This window comes from Manis pentadactyla, chromosome 2, assembly GCF_030020395.1.
Source record: "Manis pentadactyla isolate mManPen7 chromosome 2, mManPen7.hap1, whole genome shotgun sequence".
Classification (NCBI taxonomy): domain Eukaryota; kingdom Metazoa; phylum Chordata; class Mammalia; order Pholidota; family Manidae; genus Manis; species Manis pentadactyla.
The window spans coordinates 13,373,575-13,399,596 of NC_080020.1; the positions used below are offsets into that span (position 1 = coordinate 13,373,575).

General features: G+C 49.1%; 2 protein-coding genes across 9 annotated transcripts in view; both read left to right on the forward strand.

The window, feature by feature from the left end:
• Positions 1-9,827, forward strand: part of SPATA13 (spermatogenesis associated 13) — a 167,252-nt gene extending 157,425 nt beyond the window's left edge. For 4 of the 5 annotated variants that reach the window (XM_057490204.1, XM_036917397.2, XM_036917405.2 and 1 more), the window contains 3 exons: positions 1,366-1,738; positions 3,803-3,877; positions 5,751-9,827. In XM_057490204.1, the coding sequence (XP_057346187.1) occupies positions 1,366-1,738; positions 3,803-3,877; positions 5,751-5,926 (624 nt within the window). In that variant the 3' untranslated portion in view covers positions 5,927-9,827. Of the gene's footprint in view, positions 1-1,365; positions 1,739-3,802; positions 3,878-5,750 lie in introns of those variants that run through there. The other variant, XM_057490206.1, reaches the window with a different exon arrangement.
• A 170-nt stretch (positions 9,828-9,997) lies between these two features.
• C1QTNF9 (C1q and TNF related 9) lies at positions 9,998-25,632 on the forward strand. Of its 4 annotated transcripts, none has more exons than XM_036917408.2 (5): positions 9,998-10,520; positions 16,654-16,795; positions 16,958-17,141; positions 20,854-20,916; positions 22,200-25,632. In XM_036917408.2, exons 3-5 carry the CDS (start codon positions 16,976-16,978, stop codon positions 22,967-22,969), a joined length of 999 nt encoding a protein of 332 aa, XP_036773303.1. In that variant the 5' UTR covers positions 9,998-10,520; positions 16,654-16,795; positions 16,958-16,975; the 3' UTR covers positions 22,970-25,632. The 4 variants fall into 4 exon arrangements, with proteins under 4 accessions (XP_036773303.1, XP_036773306.1, XP_036773304.1 ...); XM_036917409.2 differs by lacking the exon at positions 9,998-10,520 and adding an exon at positions 11,691-12,351; XM_036917410.2 differs by lacking the exon at positions 9,998-10,520 and adding an exon at positions 11,691-12,351 and having other exon boundaries at positions 16,657-16,795.
• The last annotated feature ends 390 nt before the right edge of the window (positions 25,633-26,022 follow it).

Sequence of the window (26,022 nt, forward strand, 5' to 3'; positions counted from 1 at the left end):
CGGAGTCCTACTGCCTGCATTTGAATTGGTATGATCTGAATGAGATTTCTATTTTCATATATAAGATGGGAAGGAAATATCCCAATATACACACATATATAGAAGAAATAAATTTATGTAGAACCTGTATTGCATTTCCCATATGCCCGGCACTGTCCAAGCCATTTGTATGTATGAATTCATGTAATCCTGTCAACAGTCCCATGAAGTAGGAACTATTATTAACCTCCATTTAACAAATAGGGGAACTGAAGCACAGAGAGAGGTTAAGTACCTTGCTCAAGACCACACAGCTAGGGAGTGGCCAAGCCAGATTCAATCATAAGCAGGCAGCCTGGCTTCAGTGTCCATGCTGGTAACCACTATGCTCTGTGGCTGTTATTAAGAGCAATTAGCTGACTCTGTTCAGATTGTTTTTAGACCAAGCAAAATTCATCCTATATCAGATTAATTGGTCAGAATTCCTCTTAATCCCAAAGGATTAAGAAAGTTTGGATTGATAAATTAGATTTTTAACTGCAGATGGTTTTAGCAGTGAGAGCTAGAAATACTTCTGTGTCAGGGGCCTAGGTTGGGACCTCAGACATCACCGAGTCTAAGTCTCTTATTTTGTAAGTGAAGAATCTAGGGCACAGAATTGCTCCAGGCAGGTAAACAGAAGAACTGTTTTGTAGTCAAGGTCTTTTGCCTCCAACAAATACTGTGTCTGGCTGGGATTAAAGGGGGAATATACAATCTTAGAAGTCAGCCAACGTGCTACCGCATACCGTGAACTTACACCGGATTAGACCCAACCTAATATTGTAAAAGTATGTTTTTCTTTTTGTTCTTGGACTCTGACATTTTGGGGATAATTTATTGTCAGAAGTGTACCAATTTCATGCTGGCAATTTGCTCTCTAGCCTTTTGGTTCCAAGATCCTAGGCCAGTTATTATTCCCGGAGCTGCCACGTACCTGACCCAAAAGCCAGGGTCCACAGGACTTCGTTCCCATACGTAGGTAGAAAGCCGCCTCAGTGTCCTCCTCCTCCCAGGATCAGTCTTAGCCAGCGGCTCTGTCAGGTGGACTAGATTCCATTAGTCCAGCACGCTTTTCACCAGACCTTCCTCGTAAGGAAGATAGCTCAGGTAACACAGAGACAATATAACTTTTTCCCACTGAGTAGGGAATAAAGAAAAGAAACTTGACACCCAAGGAGACTAATAACCCAAGGTTTCAACAGCCGCCGTGGCCCTTTGCACCTGTGAATGGGCTTCATGATGGGGAAGCCCAAGGACGAGTCTGTGTCAGGGCCTCCTCTGTAGCCCTGACGTCTGAAGGAGTCCAGATTGGAAGGTCTTAAGGATGTGTTTCCATCCTTCCAGGGGCTGGATATTTTGGACCGAAGTTCAGAACTGATCCATTCCGGGGAACTGACCAGAGTCACCAGGCAAGGCAGGAGCCAGCAGCGGACGTTCTTCCTGTTTGACCACCAGCTCGTGTCCTGCAAGAAGGACCTGCTGCGCCGGGACATGCTCTACTACAGAGGCCGCATGGACATGGACGACATGGAGCTCCAGGACCTGGAGGACGGGCGCGACAAGGACTGGAACCTGCACGTGAAAAATGCCTTCAAGCTCGTCAGCAGGACCACCGATGAGGTTCATCTGTTTTGTGCCAAAAAGCAGGAAGACAAGGCGAGGTGGCTGCAGGCGTGTGGGGCTGAGAGGCGAAGGGTACAGGAGGACCAAGAGATGGGTGAGCAGCACTGCGCCTGGGGCTGCCGCCCCTGCTCTTTGGCCCTTGCCCAGCCCCTCCCATGGGGTGCAGCCCCCTGTTAAGTAAAGAGATGGGCTTTGCACATCCAAGCACTTGCCTACCAGACAGGCCATGACAGGTACAGCCACTGCAGACAGCATGTACTCAGCGTGCCCTTAGTGCCATGCACTCTGCCACACATTTATAGAGATTGTCCCGCTGAATCCCACGATGGGGACATTGCTGTTATACCTGTTCTACAGACGAGGAAATTGAGGCTTAAGGCACTCACGCACTCTTACAGCACAGCCTAGTAGCAGCTCACGGCAGCTCCGCATGAGCCCGAGACTGAGACACACTCAGGTGACTGTCACCCAGGTCCACGAGAAGTAGCTGGTCTTTGGGGCTTCTCAGCGGTGCCTTGAAAGCACTGTAAACGGGCCTTGCTGCCGCCGTCCATTCACAGCCAGCCCCTCTGCCTGCGTATTGCCCTGTCCCACTCACCCAGGGCGCTCAGGGCTGTGCGTCCCGTTCTGCAGCTTGGAGCCCGTAGGCTTAGCGTCGCTCTGGTCTCCCAGTTCCTGCTCCCCTCCTGGTGTTGACTGACCCTCTGGCCCGGAACTGCCGAGTATTTATGAAGATGGCACCTGTGCTGTGCGAGCCCAAGGTCGCAGTCTCCCAGGCATTTGAGTTTTGAGCACCAGCTATTGAGTGGAAATTAGGATGCCACAGGGCCCCTTAAAGGTGGGGTGGAGCGGGAGATGGCCCTCACGGGAGCCCAGAGCTCAGAGGCCGTGTGGTGCCGCATGGAGGAGGCCCGGCCCTCCCTGTGCCCACCCACTGCTGTGAGGAGTGAGGATGAAACCGGAGGGGGTGGTCCCCGCTCCCCCAGGCTGTGTGGCACCTGCCCCATGCTTCGCGGGATGTGGGTCCGCTCCGGGAGGTTTCATGGGGTCGAGTGTCGGCATAGGACGGGATTTGCCAGTCAGTCAGGGCAGAAATCCCCTCTGAAACGCTCTGAACTGGCGGGCGAAACAGTGTCTGGCGCAGGCGCTGAAGTCATTTGTAAGTTGGAGTGTTTCAGTTTCCCTGAGAAATACGGGGGGCATTCGAAACACTCCTCAGCTGCCACCCGGCCTGATTTCCACCTCTGCAGCACAGCGCTGCCCCCTCGCTGGTCCTCGGAGGGTGCGTGAATGAATGGATGGTGCTGGTGTGGCACTCCCGGGGCCTTGGGGTCTGGGCAGTGGGTGAGCGTGGAACAAAGCAGGACCAGCCAGGCCTTTGCCAGGCATGTCTTGGGTGTCCAGGTGCGTGGAACTCGACGTGCACATGGATCCCGGAGCTCGGCCATGAACTGGGCTGGGTTCAGGCATAGGAATGGGGCAGGAGGCCTGGCTGTGCCGAGGGCAGGAGAGCCAGGGGGCCACAGGACCTGTCGGTGGCAGAGGGTGAGAAGGGAGAGGGTGAGCCCTGGTACATGGCCCCGGGCAGTGGAGCAGCCGCAGGGCAGAGCGGGTTTCCTTCCGTGAGGGTGGGGAGCCACCCCGGCACCCAGCGCTTGGTCCTCTGCTGTCCCCATCGGGCCGTGGCTTGTCCTGTGTCCTGCCACCTGTCTCCATGCGGCTCACGGCGTGCAGACCTTGTTACTGCAGGACCTCACAGTGTAGGGGGGGTTAAGGCACACACTGTCTCTGGTGGGGGCACACTCTCCAGTGCCATTCCTCAGGCTCACCCACAGCAGGAAGGTGAGCTGAGCCTGGGAACCCTTTGATTTGTCCCCTCATCCCAGGGCCTCATCCTTCCCTATAGGAACATCTGTAGTTTGTATGTCGTTACTAGCAGCACCCATTTCACTCTCTGTCACAGTGTCCTGCTCAGGAGGATAACTGTACCAGCATCCTTGCTACTCCTCCTTTTCAGCCTCTCATAGTTCCTTGAAGATTAAGGTTCCTTGCTGTGGGTTATGGGGAATACCTGAGAGCTAATATGAGCGTGGGGCAGTGTTATTCTCAAACGTTGTCACTTGTTTTGACTGTATGTTACATTTGTTTCAAAATCCAGGAATGGAAATTTCAGAAAATCAAAAGAAACTTGCCATGTTAAATGCCCAAAAAGCAGGACATGGAAAGTCAAAAGGTAAGTTTTGGAGAAGTCTGTCTCAATACAGATCAGTTTTATAATTAAAATCAGGAGAAATGCACAAAGTTGTTAGTCTGTGACCAACTCCAAATGACGGAGAGACGAATGGGTGAAACTGAGAACGATAGAGCTGACTAATGGGCGGTGTAGAGTGACTGCATTTGCCTTTGAGTCGGCTCCGGTATTTGCTCACATTTGAATATGAGTCTATAAATGTGTTTTGAATTGGTCCAAAGAGCTTCCAGCCCTCCTCGTCCTGCCCACACCCCTCTCCACCTCCCCCTTCTGAGGAAGTGCTGGTGTCACCCACCAGGCCACCCCGCTCGGTGGTCAGAGGCAGACTAGCAAACACCTTTTGCAGCTTTGACACATAACGAGGAAGTTCCAGTCCTAAACGGCTCCTCAGAACTCAGTACAGGCTACATTCTAGTGAGGTAGAAAAAGGGGTCTAGAGTTCAGGACGTCAAGTGGTGAGTTAAAAAGAAGACCCACTAGCTTATTTACAGCAGGGTTCTCTGCCCTTCATGCCCGTTAGAATTACCTGGGCAGCTATTAAAAAATGTTAGTGCCAAGGTCACCCACCCCAGGGTCCTGATGTGCAAAGACTTTCCTCAGGGTGGGTAACAAAGGATCTAGCCCAACGGGAATGAAATAATGACTTTTAATCCAAAAATATGTGTGATATTCTTAGAAACTTTATTCAGATTGACTTTCTATTCTAAGAAGTATTCATCCTATGACATTGGTTCCCACTCAGTATTTTTCTGACTGAAAATGCACCACCGAGGACGTGTTAAGCCCAGGACTGTGATGCGCTGTTAGCTGGTGGACCCAAAAGAATTCATCACCAAAAGCACACCGAGCGTTCCCCTGCTCCCTTCCCCCAAATGCGTAATTTTCCCCCACTACGTTAGAAATATCTTCAAGGCAGAAAAATCCATTTTCTTTTATGCATCTCCTTTTCATGGCAGGTCAGTAGTGAATACCAGTTTCCTCGAGTTCTTTAGTTTCTATCTGTATCTTCCAAGAGTCACTGGCTCAGCCCCGGGCCCCTGAGGAACGGAAAGGAAGGGACACCAAGGTCTGTGGGTGCTCACCTGCCGGGCACTGGCCGGGCGCTGTCTTCTCGTCCTCCATCTGCCCCTGCAGGAGCAGGGAAGCCTCGTGGCCCGTCAGGGGCAAGGCTGCGTTCTGACCGGAGTCCCGGTCCCTCCCACACCCTCGCCCCTCCTCATCTCAGTGCTCACTTCCACAGTGCGCCCGTGACCTTGGGCCCGGTGTCCATGAGCCTTTTTGATGATCTCGGCACAGATTTAACGTGCCGCTCTAATGAAACACCCTGATCAAAGTGAGTCGGTGTCAGGGGTGCTCTTCCAAGCACGTGACTATTAATTCTAATCCTCCCAGCGGCTGGGCGGTGCTGTTACCCGCCGTGTAGATGACCAGGCTCAGAGGGAGAAGTCAAGGAGCCGGGCGGGAACCACAGCCGGCAGGTGGCAGGGTCGGGCCGGGGCCGAGGCGGTGTGCGCTCCCCGCTGCTCATCCCAAGTAGCATCCCTGCCCTCTTCTGCCACCGCTACCATGTGACCAGGGCTGGTTTACCCGGCCTCTCTGGGCTGCGGTCCTTAGGGGTCGCTCTGCGGTAATGGTACCCTCCCTGGAGGGTTTCTGGGGGGATTCAAAGAGGTCATCCGAGGCTCGGCTCCACACGCCGGATCTGAGCATGAGCTGCGTTGTGATAGCTCTTAGATGTACTTCTGGTTAATGTGAGTTGAGAAGCAGCTGGGAGCTCCTGAGTCTTGGCACTCTTTTTCCATTTCGGTTAACTTGACCCCCATCCGTGTTCCCCCCTCCTCCTCTCTCGAGTCAGGCTACAGCGGATGCCCCGCGGCCCCGCCGCCCCAGAGCTTCCACCCCCTTCACCAGCGCCACATCACCGTGCCCACCAGCGTCCCGCAGCAGCAGGTCTTTGCCCTGGCAGAGCCCAAGAGGAAGCCCTCGCTGTTCTGGCACACTTTCAATAAGCTCACACCTTTCAAGAAGTGAAACCGCGCAGCCGCCCTCCCACTGACCTGGCTGCGGAGAGCAGAACCGTTTCTGTTCCATGTGACTGAATCCAAGGAAAGCGTGTTGGGCCCAGGGCTGAAAACTTCTTACGGAGGTCAATGACCAAAGCAGGATTTGGACTCACCTTGTGTCTTCAGGGACCCAGCCGCCTCCCGGGACAGTGGCCGGAGGTCATGGCGCCGAGCTCCAAGGCACACGGAGCCCTCTGTGGCCTGCCCTGTGGTGGCTGAGGCTTGGGAGCCAGTGACATGCCCTCGAGTGAGTGACCCCAGCAGGCAGTGCCGTTGAGTGCACCGCAGCGCAAGCCTGGGGAGCTGGGGGTGTACGTTCCTGAGGGAGGCCTGGACTCGAGGCCGCTGTTGCATGTGACTTCGATGGGAACAGAGCAGTGGGCCGGCACTGCTGCCTCTCGCTAGCACGCGGGGGCCGTGGTGCCAGGGGCCTTACACTGCCGTCAGCGCGTGGTCTGCAGGCTTCCTCCTGCAAGGATTCCCCCCCCAGGCTCGGGGGAAGCGGGTGCACTCGCCTGTGCAGTGCACCCTGGGGAGTGACTTGAGCATTCTGAAGATTCAGCTGCTTTCAAGGCAGGGGGTGCAAAGTCCCACCACCAGGTGGGTTTGTGCTTCTCAAGTCGGGTGCTCCCCTGCCGGAGTGCGGCATCGGACTCCAGGAGCAGAAATGATGACTGCTCGCATGTCCTGAGGAAGTCTGTTCAGACCCATTTGCAGTGTAAAACCCATTTTCTTTAATTTTATGGTAACACAAACCTGCAGTTGCTCCAGTTGAAAGGCACTCTTAAAGACAGTGATGTGCTCTCGCCATTGGTTGTTTCTGGTGCCCTGACTGGTTCAACTACAATGATAATTCCATTCCGCTGGGAAGGCATGAGGGTCAGGGCAGCTCAGCTTCCTCTGGCTTTGAAGCTGACTGTTGCATAAGCCTAAACCGGTAGTGTTAACCATGCCACTATTACCATGTCAACAGGTTTCTAAGATTCATTCTTTATAAAAGAGACCTTTACAAAAAACATCTAGACTCCGTCTTTTCTAACAAAGGCTACATGGGCTGACATCTGTAAATACTAATCTCATCTTTGTCTGTGTGAATTTTGATAAATATGTATGGAGAAGACAGGATCTGTGAGAGAGATGCCATTTAAATCCACCTTGTGCATGGGAGGCATGGTGGTGTATTACACAGTCTGTGGTTTTCTATTTGAGAATCTCTTTGTGTGCTGCTCTTGGAAAGTTCTTCTTTCTAACAGGCCCATGCTTGGGAATGAACTAACCTGTAATATCACAGGCAGAGGTGTGACCTAAGCCTCTACTCTCCCCCGCCTTCCCCGTACCCAGATCTGGCCCCGAAGGAGGTGACATCGCGTATCAAGGAGACATGAGCCTGTATCTGTCAGGTGGACCTTAAGTGACAAGTTGTCAGGAACTCTCACTGCTCGGGACCCTGCTCTGCCACCTCGACGTGTTCACTTAGAGGCAGTGCTGCTGGAAGGTTGTACTGCTCTGTGGCCAAGAGCCCTCGTCCGCTCTGTCGACCTTGACCCAGTGTGTGTGGGGGATGGAGGCTGCTTCTGTGAGGAGGCTTCTCAGGAGGTGCTGCGGCTCTACGTGTGTGTGAGTGCATGCGTGTGCGTGCGTGTTTCCTTTTTGAACAGACATCTAAATTTTAGTTGCATTTATATAACTGACCTTTTTACTAACAAAATATAGTTATATATTTTGAAAACTACACTTAATATGCTTTCCTAGACCCCTCAGCAATAACTCCAGGGGTCTCTGTGCTAAACAGAGTTGTTTGTGTATACAGCAAGTTTAAAGAGGTTTTTTAAAAATACAATATAAGAAAATCAGGGAAGAAAAGAGAAACATTGGCTTATGTTACATTTTCAGTAAGGATCCATTCAAATTCAAGTAAAGCAGCACTCAAGAGGGCTTCCCTGGTTTAATACTTGCTGATGGGCAGTGAAGAAGTGCTTTACCTCCTGTGACCAGTCCCGATGTACTTCCTGGCCGAGCCCCAGCTTCTGGTCCCCACCTGTCCCTTGTGGGCTCCTTCACAGAAGCAGGAAGCACGGACCTGGGGCACGTCCGAGTCCGGGGCTGCCCCTCCCCCGTCAGCTCTGTACCGTGTGCGAGCCACTTGATGAGACACCCATCCTGAATGGAGCCTGCTTGGATTTTCGGATATCTTGAAAACTGCTAAATATTTATAAAAGGATAGAATATCCTTTGACTTCTTTAAATATCTGCGTCTAGCCTGAGTTTTATTGCCAAAGGCCTGAGTTCTATAAAGAATAGTTAGTTGATTCAAGTATTAAGTTTGCCAACCTTTCTTCTTGATTCAGGTCAAATGTTCCACTTGGAAAGAAAAAGAACAAAGAACCAACTATATGGATTATGTGTGAATTTCAATGGGAATCTGGCTTTCTCTCTTTATAGCCCTACATTGCATAATAATGGGTGGACCAAAAAATAGAGAAAGACAGAGAGGGGGTAACGTTTTGATGAATCCCACCTACTTCATCGTTCATGTTTCAGAACTGGCCAGCTCTGTTGAAAACAGCTGAAATGGCCTGGAGTCAAAAGCAACCTTTTAAATTTTGATCATACCTAAACTCTACAACGACCTTGCAGTAGATTTAAACAGTCATGAGATAGAATGTTTATAAAACCCTGGGGACACAGCACACTTTATCTTTGATCTGCAGGCTAGAAAAAGAGTGACAGCAATTTGCCAGAGCTTTCCTGAGGTAGTTTTGCATAAACCATCTGCATAGTTTTTCCCCTGCTAAATCTGATTTTGTAGTTGAAAACATTTCACTCCCATCTCCACACTATTTCTGAATATCGTTAGGCCTTTTTATACCTAATCCCAGCACTTCCTGTTGTCCAGAAAATCCCTTCCATACGACATTGCCGTTGTCTACACACAAAGCCTAAGTGCATGTATCACAGTTTGTTTCACAACAGAAATCGTTTGTAAAAGCCGTGACATGATCACCCAGCATTTTACCAGCTGGAAATCTCCACATGCCCAAATTGTTAATCTCAATGCCAATCAACTTAAGTTACCTACCACAAGAGAAACAGCCTGATACCTGGAGTTAGGGAGAAAATTGCTGTACTATTTTGTTGAGGAAAAGATAAAACAGCTGTGTCCCTCAGAGCACAGTGCTAACAGGTGTGGATAAACGTCCTTTCAGTGGCTTGCAGGCCAGGGATCTGCCGGACACAGATCAGCTGCGTCAAACTGCAAAAACAGCTTTCCTTATAATAAGTTCAACCTACGAATTGTTCCCCTAATTAAAATTTTACTTGACTGATGTTCTCAGGACAGATGCAGTGAAAGTGGAGTTCAAAAGATTTTGAAAAACAAAATCTGATATTGAAACAAAACAAACCAAAAACCAGAAGCTTAAATATCTGATGCAAATATACTTAGCTACAACAGTTAGCTTTATTATTTCCATTAGTTATTTCAGGGGCATTGACATTTGTATTTCAAAAATACTTTAACTGCTTCTATACTTTAATAATTGGTTCTTTTTATAAATATTAGTATCAATTGTGCTTGACTTACCTCCTCTGCAAAGCTTTTGGTGACCTTTTCCTTTAAATTGAACTGATCAGCACCAAGAAATGTTATCTGTATACGTCAAGTGACAGCTTCCAAACTGATGAACCAGCTGCCGACAGCTGAAGTGTGTTGTACAGGACCGCTTGAACCTGATGTGTATTTTTGTTGAATGAAGTTTTTGTTAAAAAAAAAAAAAAAGTATTTACAATGTTATTTGAATGATTTATTGTAAATGATGTGAATCTATATTTGTTGTTTTGTATCTGTATATTAAAATTAATTTGCCAAATTGGTTTTAGGAATACAGTTGAATAGTAAAGTAAGATAGATTATTTTTCTTTTTTAACGGAGAATGAGTCCTAGGAGGGTTCATGGAATTCGTAGCTCATTGCGTGCTGTCAATGTAAAAACGACTCATCCGTCACTGAGCTGGATCAAACCTGGAGCTGGGCTGGCTAGCTGGTGGGATGAAGACAGACAGACGACTCTGAGGGGACTGAGAGGTGCCGCTTGACTTGGAAAATGTCAGGAACACTTGGAGTGAGACAGGTAAAACCCAAACTGGAGGTGAGAGGTCCTCTTTTGTAGCAGCTGCTCTTGCTGCTCACAGTGGAAGGGAAATGAACAGAACACAGGACATGCCTTCATACACCTGTCACTCCACAGCAGCTGGCCCCAGGAAATCAGGCCCCCCACTCAGATCTGCTGGTGGCCCTAGGCTGGCTTACTTATCCTTGGGGGGGGGGGTAGATAAGAATTTCCTTCTCTAACAGCTCAGAAGAAAAGTAAATAGCCCATTGTTTGCTGCGACTGTAGTCAGTTCCTATAAAGGTTGCCAAGCAGCTAGTCCTGATTTTTGTTTACTCTTAACATCCACCTACTTCCCAAGCTGATCTGGCACCCTGGACTGAAAGAAAGGGTTTATCTCAGGGGCCTGGAGGAGGGTGAAAGCACAGGAACCCAAAAGTCTGCCTCTCACAAGGTGGCTTCCATGGCCAACACATGGTCCCGTAAAGAGGAGGCAGTGAAACTGGAGGGCAGTGCGATTTCTCAGAAGAGCCATGACGCATACGCCCCCCCAGAGATGTACCGCCTGCCCTACACTGTGGAGAGGTGAAATGGGTGCTCCTCCCAAGGAGCACCTGGTCAGAGAGGGAAGACACACGTGTAATCAAGACCCCACGCGAATTGTGCAACAGCAGGGTGCAGGCGTTACGAAAGGACTTCGGGGACCCAGGTCTCTGGTGACTGTCCCGCAAGAGGCGGCCCAGGAAGGAGAGTCCTGAGGGTGGGCCCGCACAGCGCCCAGCGCAGGACAGAGTGGAAGCCGTGATGTGCCCTATGTGACACCAAACGGAGGAGCTGGATCCCGAGGGACCTGCTGCCTGTGGTGAGGCGCAGGGCTTCATTTTGTGGGCAGTTAAGGGAAGGAAAGCTGCAGCCAGATCAGCTCACTGCAGTGGCAGAGGAAAGGACAGGTGCAATGCAAGGCAGGGAGATGATGTGGGAGACGGCACCCAGGGGGACAGCGAGGCAGGGGAGGGGGCTGGTGTGCGGGATGCTGAGCCAGGACCCGGGTATCCGGAGGAGATGGCGGTTCCCAGGGTCTGCCACGGGCGGCGGGTGGGCCCAGTGCCATCCTGGGGCAGTGTGGCGGGCGGCAGGTGGGAACTCGGTGTCGAGAGTGCTGGGCAGCTCTGTCCAGTCATTAGTGCAGTGCACTGCACACCTCAGGGGCAACGGGGGCCAGGCTGCAGGATGGAGTGAGCCAGGGGGCAGCTGGAAAGGACAGGTCTGGGAACCCCACAGAGGACGGCCTGGAGGAGGGGAATGGGGGCAGAGCTGGGGGAAGGGCCAGCTGGTAAACCCGGCGGGGAAAGCGTGGACGGCCGCTGGGGGCCAGGGTCCCAGGAGGGGAGGACTGGAGGTCGGAGCGGGGAGAAACCGGCCTGATTTATGCACACTGATTGGCCCTTGCCTCTGCCCTGTGGGTATTGTGCTGCCCTGCTACGGATGAGGAAACTGAGGCAGTGGGTGGGGGGGGTACCTCTTTTAAATGGGATTGCCCCATGTACACCACTGTCAAGTGGCCTCTGCCATCCAGCTCAGGGCTGGGCGCCTGCGAGGCACCATGTTGGGCGCACCTGTCCTCTTGAGGCTATCTTTAAGTTAGAGGTCAGTGTTCATGGACACTGATCAGGAAAATTTAAAAATCGATGATGATACGGCATTGAAAACGTGGCCTCACCATGTTCTTCTCAGTGGCAGGTAGGAGTGTGTGTGCGTGAAGAGATGGGCATTAGATTTCGTGTGCACAAATGCCCCAATGAAAGGAAGCGTACAGAAGTTTGAAAGATCTTAGTGAGTGATGTCGGTCCTAATGGCCGAGTCCGAATACCTGTTCGCCTGCAGATTTGTCATGTTGGCCCGTAACTGACCCAAGGTCCTCTGAGAGGCTGAGCGAGGAAAGGGCACAGATGGTACTTGCAGGAAGGAAACCCGCAGTGGGGATTCCTTCCTCCAGGCTCCACGTCAAAGTGTACCTTGATTTCTCTCACTTTATTTAAAAGGACGGGGAAAAAAGGAGCTAAGTTTTGTGAACCAAGTGGAAGATGCTACCTGATTCCAGTGTTGCTGCCATTCTTGAAGTTCTTCCAAGACACATCTTGTGCTTTGCTCTGTTCCCTCCCCTTCCTGCTGTTTTGCTGATATATCCACAAGGGAATTGTGTGGCAGGAAGGTGCGATTTTTAGTTCGCCCTTGATTCCTGGTTTGCACAGCACCTGAGTGCAGCCTGCAGCCCTGGGATTCAGGTAAGTGCATTAGGAAACAATTCCTTTAAACTCAAGGCTTTTGAGGTCTAAAACAAACTGTTATATTATCGATGTGTGATAATCCTGCTTAGTTGTTTGCAAAGTAGGCAGATGTCTATAGAGTTTGGGGTAGGAAAAGAGTTAGCCAGTTCCAAAATTCACTTTTTAGCAAGGGACTAAAGAGATAAAAGCAGATTCTGAGATTCTTCTGCCAGAACTCTGCAAACAGGTTGGGAGGAGGGTTGGAATAAATCACAGGAAGAGCAGACCTTTCTAGAGAAATTTCTAGAGAAGCTCACATTTTGCACAAATGTTATGTATATATTTTATATTTATTTTATACTTATTTACATTGCATAGTTTAAAAACAAGCCCTTAACATGTTGAAGAAGAAATACATAAAGTGCACAATGTATAGAGCACGTGGAAGAAAATGTAGTCAATGAAAGAAGCTTTGAGATTTTTAGATTTTTAAACTCAAATCTAGGAGGGATATTGGGGATTAGTTCATCTCTTGCTCTCTATGCACAAGGAAGCAGAAGCCCAGAGGGGATTTGGACACCCGGTAAAGATTACCCAGCTGGGCTCTGGCAGGTCTTTATTAAATCTTAGTGGGGGGGAGTTAAGAATCTTGAAGTGCGGAAACCATTCATCTTGGTCATGAATTAGGGACATGACGTCCTTGTAGAAAATCAGAAGGGACATTGAATAACCTTCTGTCAAGAAATCCAGCAGTGAAGGAGAAATATAAGTTAAGTTTAGGAGAGACAACCCAGAAATACTTTATTTGGGTCTAAATTCCAGGAACTCCAAAGTCATTTGTAGACTGTGTCCTGGTGCCCCGAACCATGTCAGCAGGTCAGTTTTACAAGATGCCAGCAGTTCGGCTGAACTCAACACTCAGCAGAAGAACCACATCCATTCACATTGACCACTGTTGGCTTTTAAATATGTTGTTGGTTTGTATTCCCAGTGAGTTCTCAGCAGCTCTGCTATGGGGCTAACTGATTATAGATGTCCATAAACGTTCCTCACTGGATGTGTGCCTACAACTTTGACAGTAGAAGTCCTGACTTCGTCAAGATACAGGCTTAGCTGTATGTATGAGACACCCCAAACTGTGTGTTAAGCAAGTTAGTCATGCGTTTCTTCCTCACGTCAGAGCTGGGCTGATAGGGCGGGGCTGGTCTGTGCAGTCCCCAGAGACCAGGATTTTTTTCTATCTCCCAAGTGCTGTCCTTGGAGAGTCTAACGTGGCTCACCACCGTGCACACCTCAGTCACAGGAAGGGGGTCACACCCCTTCCCTTTAAGGTCACAGTCCCCAAGATGCCCATATCCTTTTTGCTCCCTTCCTGCTGGCTGGACTCTAGTTTCATGGTGGTACCTGGGCTGCAGGGGAGGCTGGGGAATGTAGTCTGTTGTGGGCAGCCACATGCTAGCTAGAATTTCTGTTCTCTGAAGGAAGGTGAGAAGAGGTGCTGGGGAAACCAGGGTTCTCCACCAGAAGCACTGACAGGATTCGGTTAATACCAGTCACCTTCCCATGGGGTTATGTGCACACAGTGGGAACTAGGATAATACTTTTTCTTTTTCATTTTCCTTCTTTTCCTTTCCTTTCCTTTCCCTTCCCTCCTTTCTTTTTTCTTTCATTCATTCAATCATTCAACAAATATTTGACTGTGATGTTGAAAACAAAGTGGAGAGATGCAGCTGCTATCTTCAAAAAACGATAACCTAGGCTGGTGCCTAATTTGTGATCCCCAGTGTAGGTGCTGGAGGAGAACAGGTGCAGGTGGGAGCAGCAATCCGGATAAGAGAAGAGGGAGTGGGGAAGGGAGAGTGGGTGGGAAGGATGGGAGCTGAATGTGGGTCCTACTTCTAGTACATTCTGGAGAAACACCAGATAGGAATTAAAAGTTGAGCATATTTAACTGTGGCTGAACTCATGTGCCTGAGGATCCAACCTATGGGTTTGTGAGCAGCACAGATGTAATTAATTTTTTTAGATGACATATTAATATAATTTGTATTTTCCTCGTCCAATTCCTCATGTCCCTCTTCTAGATTTCCTTATTAGAGATAATACTACAACTCTTTTCACCACTTATTTGGAAGCAAAGCATTTTCAATTATTCAAAATCATTTGGAGCTTGTCTACATGCTGGGCATGAGGGATGAGCAAGCTGAACAAAATCCCTGCCTGTGTGAAGCGGGCACAACTAGGGAAAGAGTTACAGAGTTTATTCCAATTTGACATCTTCCTGATCTTGTGATCATTTTAGTATTGGAATAATTGTAGCACACATTTTGAAAATAATTGAAAAGGAAAAACATAGCCCCCCTAACAGAGGTGATCTCTGCAGTTTAGATTTGACTACTACCAGCCACTTCTGAGTTAAGCAAAAGAGGCTGGTGTACATTACCTACGGAATTCAGCTCTAGGAAAGTTCAACTCAATTTCCTGAAGTGGCATAAGTTTGTGACTTAAAAGGGAAACATCTGTATTTCCTTTTCCAAAAATATTCTGTTTGCATCAGACTGGACCCTGTGATGTGTTAGAAGCTCCATTAGATGGATATATAATTGTATAGATGACAGAATCCAGCTGGTTTTAAAAATACATGTATCTAGAAATATCTTTATAGACACTGTGAAAAAGCATCTTTTGAAATGGAAAAACTCCCATGACCCCAGCATTCTAAAGTAGTCATGCTTATTTGGATATATTTGCTTCTAGTTTTTGGCTGTATGCATATGTAATTACATAGGTACAGTCATAATGTGCATGGCATTTAAGTCAACTTTTAAAACATTACACTTGCATATTTCTACATGACTTTCATAATTATTAATTACATAATATTCTGCTTACTGAACTACTTATCATTGCACATTCTGTAGTATCCACTTTTTTCCTATTATGTATAAGGCTGTGGTTATTATCCCCGGCACTCAAATTTTGCATTATTAAGAATTTTAGGGATTACTGGGTCAAAGACATGGACGTCTTTTCTCTCCAAGTTTCCGAAGGGCTGCACAGATGTGCATGGCCTTCAGCCCTGTGTGAGGGTCTGGATTCTGAGCAGGTGCACTAGCCTTCTGTCATTATTCCTTTGTAAGTCCTGAGGTATCTACCATGGTAACATTCATTTCATTCAACACATTTATTCAACCTGCCATTCCAGACTTTATATTAAGGGCTAGGTTCAATACTGAGGACAATACAGTTAGATGGGGAGCCTGATTTTTAGTTACACAATCACATAAATGAACATATCCTTGATACTCTGACTGGTGCCATGAAAGTGAGGGGCTGGGTGCCCCACCATGGGGGGATGTGCCTGGCCAGGTGGGTCCTTGCAGATGTGTGTTTTCCTACTGCTGCCGGGTGTGCCTGGGAGGTTTTTTTGTCCAGTACGCTTTATCTAGTTAACTCCTCTCCTTCAGACCTGCCCCCACCTCCTCCCCAGTGTTGTCTTGGCTCCTGATGAGGTTAGAAAGCAAATCAATAACTTGATGGGGGCGCTGGAAGTGCCCTTTTCCAACTGCGTGCCCTTCCTCCCAGTGGCCTCCCGTAAAAATAAAACCTTAACCCGAAGAGTGCAGCCAGTCATTGAAAGACCACTTGCAACACACGACACTGTTTTTCTAAGTTTAATTTTATTTTTTATGATGGTAAACTATGCATAACATAAAATTTACCACATTCACCACTTGTAAGTGTCCAGCTCAGGGGCACTAAGCACATTCGCATTGTGTGCAGCTCTCGCCGTTGTCTTTCTCCACAGCATCATCTTCCCAAACCGAAGCTCTGTCCCAACTAACCACTGACTCCCCGTCCCTCCCTCCCCTGCCCCCTGGCGGCCGCCACTCCACATTCCGTCTCGGTAAATTTGCCTCTTCAAGATAGACCACAGGAACGGAATTATACAGTATCTTTCCTTTTGTGTCTGGCTTATTTCACCGAACATACTGTTCTCAAGCTTCCTCTAGGTCGTAGCATGTGTCACAATCTCCTTCCTTTTAAAGACTTAATAATATTCCACTGTATGGATAAGACCACATTTTGTCCACTCATTCATTCCTGTGTCAGGGGACAGGCGGGTTGCTTCCACCTTTTAGCTGTTGTGGGTAGTTCTGCTCTGAACATGGGTGTACAAGTATCTCTTGGAGTCCCTGCTTCCAGTTCTTCTGCGTGCATACCCAGAGCTGGGATTGCTGGATCAAATGCTCATTCTGTTTGTTTTACTATTCAAAATGGACCGTCGTGCAAAATTGTAATCAAATTTGTTTTTTACAGCAGTCCTGTGAGTGAAATCTTACTCTTCTCTGGCTCCAAACAAATGCTTTGCCCACAGTGATATGTCCCCTGGCTTGGAATCGGCTTTCCCCTTGCTCACTCACCATTGACGGTGTCCCGATCACACGTGTTCCTTCCGACCGTGAGTGACTTTGCCTGCTACCAGCTTCCGCCCTTGCCTGCCCCGGCCGTTCTGTCCAAGCCTGACCAGGGGCGGGTCCGTTCCCCCCTGCCAGGGGCACAGGCTGTGTCTGCGGCCCCAGCAACAAAGGCTTCTCCATCCAATGTGTGTTCCCCTTTTCAGTTCAGCTCTGTCGTCACCATGAGGGCCTGGTGGCTCCTGCTTGCTGTGGGAGTCTGTGCAGGGAGCGTGGCGTCCCAGGACACGTGCAGGCAAGGGCACTCTGGCATCCCCGGGAATCCTGGTCACAACGGTTTGCCTGGAAGAGATGGACGAGACGGAGCGAAGGGAGACAAAGGGGAAGCAGGTACTCGCCCACGGCAGCTTCCAGCTGCCCTTCCCTTTGTCCGTGCACCCCTTTGGCCTTCCTCACTCATTCGTCACCTACCTGCTCACCCCTCCTCCACTCACCCACCCATACCCAGGAAACACTGAGAGCCTGCTCCACGCCAGGCTCGGAGCGAGGCGCCGGGGGCCCAGCAGCCCTGGCCTCACGGGCTTCCTCCTCCAGTGGGGCTGGCCAGCTGTCAGCCAGCATCTCTGATACTGGACCCTTGTCAGGGGTTTAGGTCTTTCTGCCTCAGATGATAGGCATGATGGATCCCCGGCACACGGGCCTGTGGGAGGACCTGGTTGCACTCAGCAGCAGCGCAGGTGAGAGGTGACGACTCACAGTGTTGTAGGGCAGATGATGCGGAGCGACAGAGAACAGAAAAACGGATGATAAACTGAGGCCATGCAGCGACTGACTAGGTGTCTATGCCGTATGTTGGGACCTGCCCCAGGGCTTGGGGATTTGGGGACAGGATCCAGCCCCCGGGAAGGAGATTTTGCAGAAGGCAGGATGTGTGCATGGTTTCCGTGACACCAGCTTAATTAGAGAGGCTTACTTTTCTAAAGGGGTTCTTGAGCCCTGGTCTGACTGTAAGGTCACATACCTAAGACATGAGCAGCCTGGTCTATCTGGCACAGGAAGAAAACATCAAAGCCTCTATTGATATTTTAAAAGATAAAATTGAGCTTTAAAAATATTTCACATATGAATTGGCATGGGTGGCCTCACTTCGTCCATCTGCAGATGGGCACGTGTCCTGGGAGGCGTGCAGTGGGTCCCGCGGGAAGGACGGGAGCCCCACGGTGTGCACACCAGGCCGGGAGCCCTCACGTGTTCAGTGACATTCAGTGAGCTCTGGCACGTTGCAGGTGTCTGGGACCTGGCTGGGGGAGTTTTCAGATTATAATGTGGAACCACCACAAACAGGTGGGTGCCTAAGAAACTGCAAAGAAACAGAGAACTGAAGGTGGGCCGGATAATGCAGGCATTCAAGCACCACGTGACTATAGCAGAGCAAAAACCTTATTAAGACTTTGGGTCTTAAAGTGTAAATATGAATTTACACTTGCATTCATTAAAATGAACCTCATCCTAACTGTAAATTGTACCAGGACTTATCAGTTACTAATAGAAAAAAGCACCCCAATTAATCAGGCATTCAGGACTCTGTGGAACATGAATACCAACTGTCATATTTTTTTCAGCAGTACACTAAGTAGTATAAAAACATCCCCATGCTTTAAGGATGGATAAACCTTTGGAAGCCTCTTTTGAGACTACTTAATCATACCAGAAGGGTAGATATTCCTCTGGTTGTGTTAAAAATGGTTGAAATAATACACAGCAATTTCAGAATGGACCAAAATTAATGGTTTGTCCAAAAACACTGTGGGACATGGGTGTTTAAAAAGCCTTTATTAAGATTGGGAGAAAAAAGTATTAGAACACATGACTTAGTGTGGGAAGTCTGCCTGAGATGAATGGAAGTCTGGATGTTTCTAGGTGTTTCTCTGCTCGTGCCATTTGGTGGCCTAGCAGGATTATTGAATGGGTGCTTGAGGAAGAGGGTCACTAGGAAGCAGCAATGTCATTTCTCCCCAACCATCGCCCTACAAATCTGCTTCATGGGGTCTTGTACCAGATAGCATCACCAGTTCATCCCTGTCCCTTTTAGGCACTAGACCTATCTCATTTCTGTTGAAAAAGGCCAGTTCAAGCGAAAGGCAAAACCTCAATCGTAATGAAATCCATTCTTCTACCCAAACTTGGGGACCACAGTGTGTGTGCATGTGTGCATACATGTGTGTAGGTGTGCACAGATGTGTACAGGACATGTACGTGTCTTCACACTTCCTCCACCTTTCTCTTCCACTCTCCTTCCTCACTTCAAGGACAGCCCAGAGACGGGGCTGGGCAGGGAGAAGAGGTGCAGAAGATACCACTTGGCTGGCACCATTCAAACCTGACATTGGTGCCCTCTGAGGAAGATGGCCTGATGCTGGCTTTTTTCCTATAGGTTTCTTTGCGGCTTCTTTGTGGACCTGCTTCTGCACCATTCCTTGGAGTGGACAATGCAGTCATTGTCCAGCTGCACCTGAATGCCTCCCATTTCTTCACAAATGCTCTCCTTGGCAGCTGGCTTGGCTCTGGAGGCCCCCACCCAGTCTGCACAAAACTCAGAGCCTGTGCCCACCAGACGCAGGAAGCAGTGGCATCCCCAGGGCAGCCGTCCTCTGTGCTGGTCATTCATGCAGCTTCAGAGCTTCTGATTTACACTCTGCTCACCGAGAGTCGGGCAAGAGTCATGGCCTCAGGCCCCCGGAGTCACAGTCTAGCTGTCTCTACAAATCTCTGGGCATGCTTAGCTGCAGTCCCAAGGCAGCGTTTCTGCAGCTCAGCACTCTTCCAGCCAGCCGAGCTGGGTGGGATGAGGTGATAGAGTCTCACCTTCTGGTGTCCTTCTTTCTCTCTGACTCTGGAGTCAGGGTGTTTGTGTGATTTATTTCCAAATAGATGAAATTTTAATATAAAAAGTTTTAGTATAAAATAATTTATATACACAAAAGGACATAGATGATAGACAAAAAATAGAGACAAATACTCATATAGCCAACACCAAATCTCTGTTTCCCTCCTTTTGAACCTCTCTCCTCCTTCCTCATTAGTATCCATTCTTTCAAGTTTTACGTATTTCCTCACAGCATATGTGTTTGGTATAGAATTTATATATATTATATATAACATGTTTCTTAGAAGCATATTCAGCCACATTTCTCATACTAAAAATTAACTTCATCTTTCTCTTACGCTCTTCAAATGTATTCATGAGTGTGTTTTATATAAAACACATTTTTAGAACATCACCTGTGCGTTATTTGTAAGTACACAAGTGAACCCTGATCGGAGCACACATTCCCTTGGCTATTTAAAGGTGCATGGTCATGAAAGTCTGGGGGCCCCTGTTGTAGAGAATGGGGAGCTGAGAATTAAGCAAGGAAACCAGAAAGAAAGAAGGGAAGGAAGGCTTATACCCTGGAGCAGGACAGTGAGGGGGGGGCGAGAGGGATGGAAAGGAGGAGGTGAACGTAGGGGTCGCCGGGGCTCAGAGGCCCCACGGCACCAGCATCTGTTTGGGGCCGCAGGCGCCCCACCCTGCCTGGCATCCCCGGGAAGCAGGCATTATCGCTGACACAAGTCTGCCCGTGTCAGTCCTTCGTGGACCTGGAACCTGGCCCGGCCTGCCCCTGTCACCCACAGCGGGGTCGGTGGGGCTGCAGCACAGGGTGTCTGCTGCTGTGGGGGAAGCCGGAGTCTGGGGGGAACTGCGCCCTCGCCGGCTCCTCTGTAGTAAACCCTCCACCTCTCTCCACGAGAGTGACAGCAGAGGAGATGTGAGGAAGCTACCCTGCGCTTCAACATCCGGCACCCCGAGGAAAACGGATTGTGTCCTCTGTGCACACATTCCCTGGGGCTGGGTGCGGGGAGCCCACCCAGTTCCTTTGCTAACTCCCTTCTTTCACACCGCTCAGCACCCTGCTGCTCGTTCCCCTGCACGGCTCTAAGCGGAGCATGTCAGCACTGGGGTCATCCCAGGACTCTGCAGTCTACACTGCTGACTGAGACCAACGTCTAAGAAAATCACAGATGGAATTTTAACTCGTCTATTTTCTTCTTTTCCACCTAGGAGAACCCGGACAGCCTGGTGGTCCAGGGAAGGATGGAATGAATGGAGAGAAAGGAGAGCGGGGTCAGAAATTGTTCCATTTTATCAAGCTCTAATTCTGAACTATCAGTGATTTCACAATAATTATTTAGTGCTCACCAAGGACAAGTCTTCACCGGGCTCTGAGGCTGACCCGGTGGTAAAGGGACACAGTTCTTGCTTTCCAGAACTCACGGTTCAGTGCAGAGATGGGCAAACTTTTCCTATAAAGGGCCAGATAGTAGGCTCACGTTCTCTGTCTCAATTACTCAACCTGTCATTGCAACAAAAAGCAGTCACAGGTGCTACATGAATCAGTGGGGCTGTATTCCAGCAAAATTCTATTTATGAAAACGGAAATTTGATTTTTATATAATTTTCATGTATTGGGGAATATTATCTGTGACCATGTAAAAATGTGAATCATTCTTAGCTTGTGGGCTCTGCAGACAGGCGGGAGGCTGGGTCTGGCCCACGGCCACCGGCTGCTGAAGCCTGATTCATTGGATGAGCTTTGAGGAGTGACACTGAATTCTGGTTCAGGGCATCTGGCAAAGCTGCAGGGAGAGGGTGGCCCTTGAGGGGCAGGAGGACTCTGGTAGCTGTCGCTGTGGGGAGCAGAAGTGGTCTTGCGGCAAACACGTATAACGTTTCCTTCGGGCTGCGCTCTTCTACGCGCACTGCCTATAACGAGGTAGCGTTATTATCCCAGCCTCACAGATGAGGAACAGAGGGTGGGTGGCTAACCAGCCGGCCTCATGTTCCATTGTGCATAAGTGGTGGAGACAGGATAGAATCCTGGCATTTAACTCCGGAATCCGTGCTTGTTACCACCTCTCTCCAGTCAGGGTGGAAGGGACGCGGAAGCGCCACCTACGTGCAGAGCTGAAGGCTTTATGTTGCGTAGTGTTCACTTCAGTGAGGACTTTTTAGGGAACATCACATGTCATAGAGGCTGCGTGTCAGTTCACTCCAAGTAGCCTGAGCTCATCTGCCTTTTGCAGATCCCTGTTCTAGAAGATGTGTCTTCTCCAGGACCGGCAGTGTCCAGTGGCCAAAGAGTAGACTCAGGTGGTAAAGACTTGTATTTCCTAGTGTGAAACCTGGCACTAACTTAGTAGACAGGAGTCAAAAGGTGTTTTTCATGTGTGTGTGTGTGTGTGTGTGTGTGTGTGAACAATTCAGGCGTGAATTAATTTTCAAACCCTGACCATATACTGAGCATGTACACCACTTTATCTCATTTGCAGGCCCAATAATAGAAAAACCAAAGTTGCTTTTCACGAGGTAACGCTTCACAGACCATCTCCTCCTTCATTCTCTCGCAGGAGCAGATGGCAGAGTTGACGCCAAAGGCATCAAAGGTGACCCAGGCTCCAGAGGATCCCCCGGGAAACATGGGCCAAAGGGAGTCGTTGGTCCCATGGGAGAGAAGGGCCTCCGAGGAGAGGCTGGCCTCCAAGGGCAAAAGGGGCATAAAGGTGATGTGGGGCCCCTCGGTCCAGAAGGGCCGCAGGGCAGCATCGGACCTTCGGGCCCAATGGGTTTGCCTGGTCCCACAGGCCCTATTGGAAAGCCTGGTCCCAAGGGAGAAGTGGGACCCTGGGGGCCCCAGGGTGAGCCGGGAGTCCGGGGAATGAGAGGCTGGAAAGGGGATCGAGGAGAAAAAGGGAAAATCGGCGAGACGCCAGTCTTGCCAAAAAGTGCTTTCACTGTGGGGCTCACGGTGCTGAGCAAGTTTCCTCCTTCAGACGCACCCGTGAGATTTGACAGAATCCTGTATAACGAATTCAACCATTTCGACGTAGCCACAGGGAAATTCACTTGCCACATTGCCGGGGTCTATTACTTCACCTACCACATCACTGTTTTCTCCAGGAATGTGCGGGTATCTTTGGTCAAAAATGGGGTAAAGCTACTGCACACCAAGGACGGGTACATGAGCTCGGAGGACCAGGCCTCGGGGGGCATCGTGCTGCAGCTGAAGCTGGGGGACGAGGTGTGGCTGCAGGCGGCGGGCGGGGAGAGGTTTAACGGCTTGTTTGCCGACGAGGATGACGACACCACCTTCACAGGCTTCCTTTTGTTCAGCAGCTGATGCCGGAGGCGCATTCGTGCATCTGCCTCCTCATCCGTCAGAATCAGCTCGGTGAAGCCGCTGTTAGACGATTACTCTCTTAATCGCTCTCATTATGATAATAATCACAAAAAGGTGAAATAGGATAGTTATTCCTAAAACTGATCCCGTGTACCTTACGTCTCTCCAAGAATACAGTTTAAAATACTTGGCAGTGTTTATTATAATGTATGTAATATTTTTTATCATTCCCGTTATCTGAAGAATCCTTTGGGTGTGTTTTTTTTTTTTTTTGTGGGAAGTGCTTTGGTATCATTTTAGTGCTTGAAGGAGCCGTATCGTGATTTTTCTCACATCTGAATTTCCGAGGACATTAGGGAAAAAGAAAATGAAAATGTTTATATTCCACGTAGTGACTAATGGAAGTTTTAAGCTGGCGACAGTGACATGTCCCAGGAGCTGCAGACAGTCTGCACATTTTCTAACTTAGGCTTTGATGGCCATCAATTCAACAGATAGTTCGTTTAGTAAACCGATTGCCAGGCTAGAATCGGTATTAGTCCCCAAGGGCTGCCATTAATGCAATAACACAAACTGTGGGGCTTCAAGCAAGAGACCTTCACTCTTTCAGCTCTGGAGGCCACAGAAACCGAAATCAAGGCGTTGGCAGAGCCGGGCTCTCTCCAAAGCCCCGAAGAAAGACTCTCCCCTTGCTGCCCCTAGCTTTCGGTAAGCCCAGATGCCCTGTGGCTTGAGGAAGCATCAGGCCAAGCTCTACCTCTGTTATTGCCTCTGTGTCTGTCCAAGTATGAATTTCCCCCTTATAAGGACTCTGGTCATATTGGGGTTAGGCGAACCCTAACCCAGTACGACCTCCCTGTAACCTGATCACATCTGCAAAGACTGTTTCCAAATAAGGCCACGTGCGCAGATACCAAGGCTTCAACATGTCTTTCTGGGAGACACAATTCAACCCATAACAGCCTGCCCTCCCCCCAGATTCATGTCCTTCCAGGTGCAAAATACCTTCACCCCATCCCAACATCCCCCAAGGGCTTAACGATTTCAGCATCAGCTCTAACAATCTCATCTAAATATCAACTCAGTGTCCCAGTCTCATCATCTAAATCATTTAAGTCAGTGAGAGACCTACTGTGTGGGTCATCCAGGGAAAAATTCTTCATCCGTGAACCTGTGAGGCCAGGGTGGGCAAGGCATGGGGCAGAGTCACAGAGGCAGAGGCAGGAAGAGGAAAAGATCAGGGTTCCAAACAAGCCCACACCCAGCAGGGCCAAGCCCATTCGATTCTTTTTCACTGTTTACCTCGTAACATTTAAAATGAGCGATGCAAAAGAAAACGGCTATTGGACGGAGACACCAGAGTCAGAGCTGGAAGGAGAGGAGGGGGATGAATTTATCATGTCAATGGGGTAAAAGGGAAACCTGCCCTCAGGCCACGTGGGCACTTCTTGCTCAGAAAGTACCACCCACTGCCTGACCTCTCAGGAAAAGTGTCCCAGTGCCACTCAGGTGAAGTCTTTCACGTGCTGTGGACTCTGTACTCTGGGTGGGTGTGGGATTCAGGCCTGGCTGATTGGAAGAGCACCTCCTTCTGGTCCTGGTAACTACTTCCAAGATGGTATTTGATCCGACCAGAGCCAATGAGACTCCGCCTACCGCTGTGGAAGGCCTATTGAGAAAAAGGCAAGACCTTTTCCAGCTGGCAGCTCTCTTGCTCATCCGTAGAGACTGACAGTAAAGCCAAACAGAGCAGGAGATAACAGGAACTGATGACATTGTTTGGGCCCTTAAATCCAGCTGCACCTGAAGGCAGAGATACCCCTGCACTGTTCTGTGTGAGCCAACAGATGCTGGTGCCTTAAACAGGTCTGGTGCAAGTCTTTGTTATCATTGTTGCTACTATTGCTTTTGTTTACAAGAATCTTAAATGGTCTAGGGTCCAAGGAGAGGGTCAGCTTGACTATAGTAGAAAAAGCCCAAGAGGGAGAATCGAGACGTGTGGCTGTTCCAGTTATGACGAAGGAATCTGAGTTGGGTGCGTTACGTATCCTGTGTCCCACCTGGTCTCTTATTGCGCAACAGTGGTTGAACTGAATCATTCTGTATGGTCCCAATCCTCCTCTGAAACTCTGGGCATATTACTTAGGTCTCTGTTGACTTGATGTACTTTCCTACTAGTGGAGAGCAATTAATAATGAAGCCAAAGGACACACACTTAGTGCATATTCAGGCTGCAGCATTTTCCAAACCACAGCCTGGACGTGTTCTCTCACAGTGCCCCCTGAAATTGGGTCGTACAATAAACCATTCTATCCATACTCCAATTGAGTCAACACGGTTGTGATACCTTCATTCCCTGGGAAAATGGGATTTCTCTGCATTATCGTTATAGGCAGGCAACACTGCTGGCGAAGAAATATTGAAAAGTTACTTTGTGGTAATGGAAAATTATAGAAACATACAGAAATAATTTCTGTTCATAGGCATTTTATTGCCTTTCCTTAATTTACGTTTCTTCCAGAACAGAGCCAGGAAGAGGGTGCAGCAAGTGAGGCCCCCAGGGGTTCCAGTTGCCGGAGGCGCTCACTGCATGCCCGGGGCGAGAGCGAGCCCCTCCAGCAGTTCTGTACCCCGGCTGCTCCACTTGCTGCTCTAATTCCCCTCAGCTACAGAATGACTGACTGATCGTCCTATTTACTGAGCCTTGAGTGTCTTTCTTTATTCTTTGGCTGCTGTGGCCTTTTTGAACTGTGTCAGTCCAAGTCTTTCCCCAGTGCAAAGTCTGGTTTTGTTCTAGGACCGAATAGGGGGAATACTTGTGTTAACTCCCTCCTCTTTAGGAACACAACTTTATAGGCCGAGAGAGGCATAGAGAAAAAAGGGCACAATTTATAACCAGGACATATGATACAAGTCCTTACAAAATTCTTCTTTTGTGTGGGGCAGACATAGAGGATGAGATGTAAACATGTTTTAAAGGACTTCGAAAGTTAAAGTGAAATGGTGGCGATCGGGGTGTCTAATCTGCCATTTGGGATTATTTTTCACTGGTT

Excerpts from the sequence above, each read along its gene's own strand:
- C1QTNF9 (XM_036917408.2), top strand. The coding sequence starts at position 16,976 with ATGAGGGCCTGGTGGCTCCTGCTTGCTGTGGGAGTCTGTGCAGGGAGC. Across the intron at positions 17,142-20,853 it reads GGGAGACAAAGGGGAAGCAG|GAGAACCCGGACAGCCTGGT; the intron begins GTACTCGCCCAC and ends TTTTCCACCTAG. Across the intron at positions 20,917-22,199 it reads TGGAGAGAAAGGAGAGCGGG|GAGCAGATGGCAGAGTTGAC; the intron begins GTCAGAAATTGT and ends ATTCTCTCGCAG.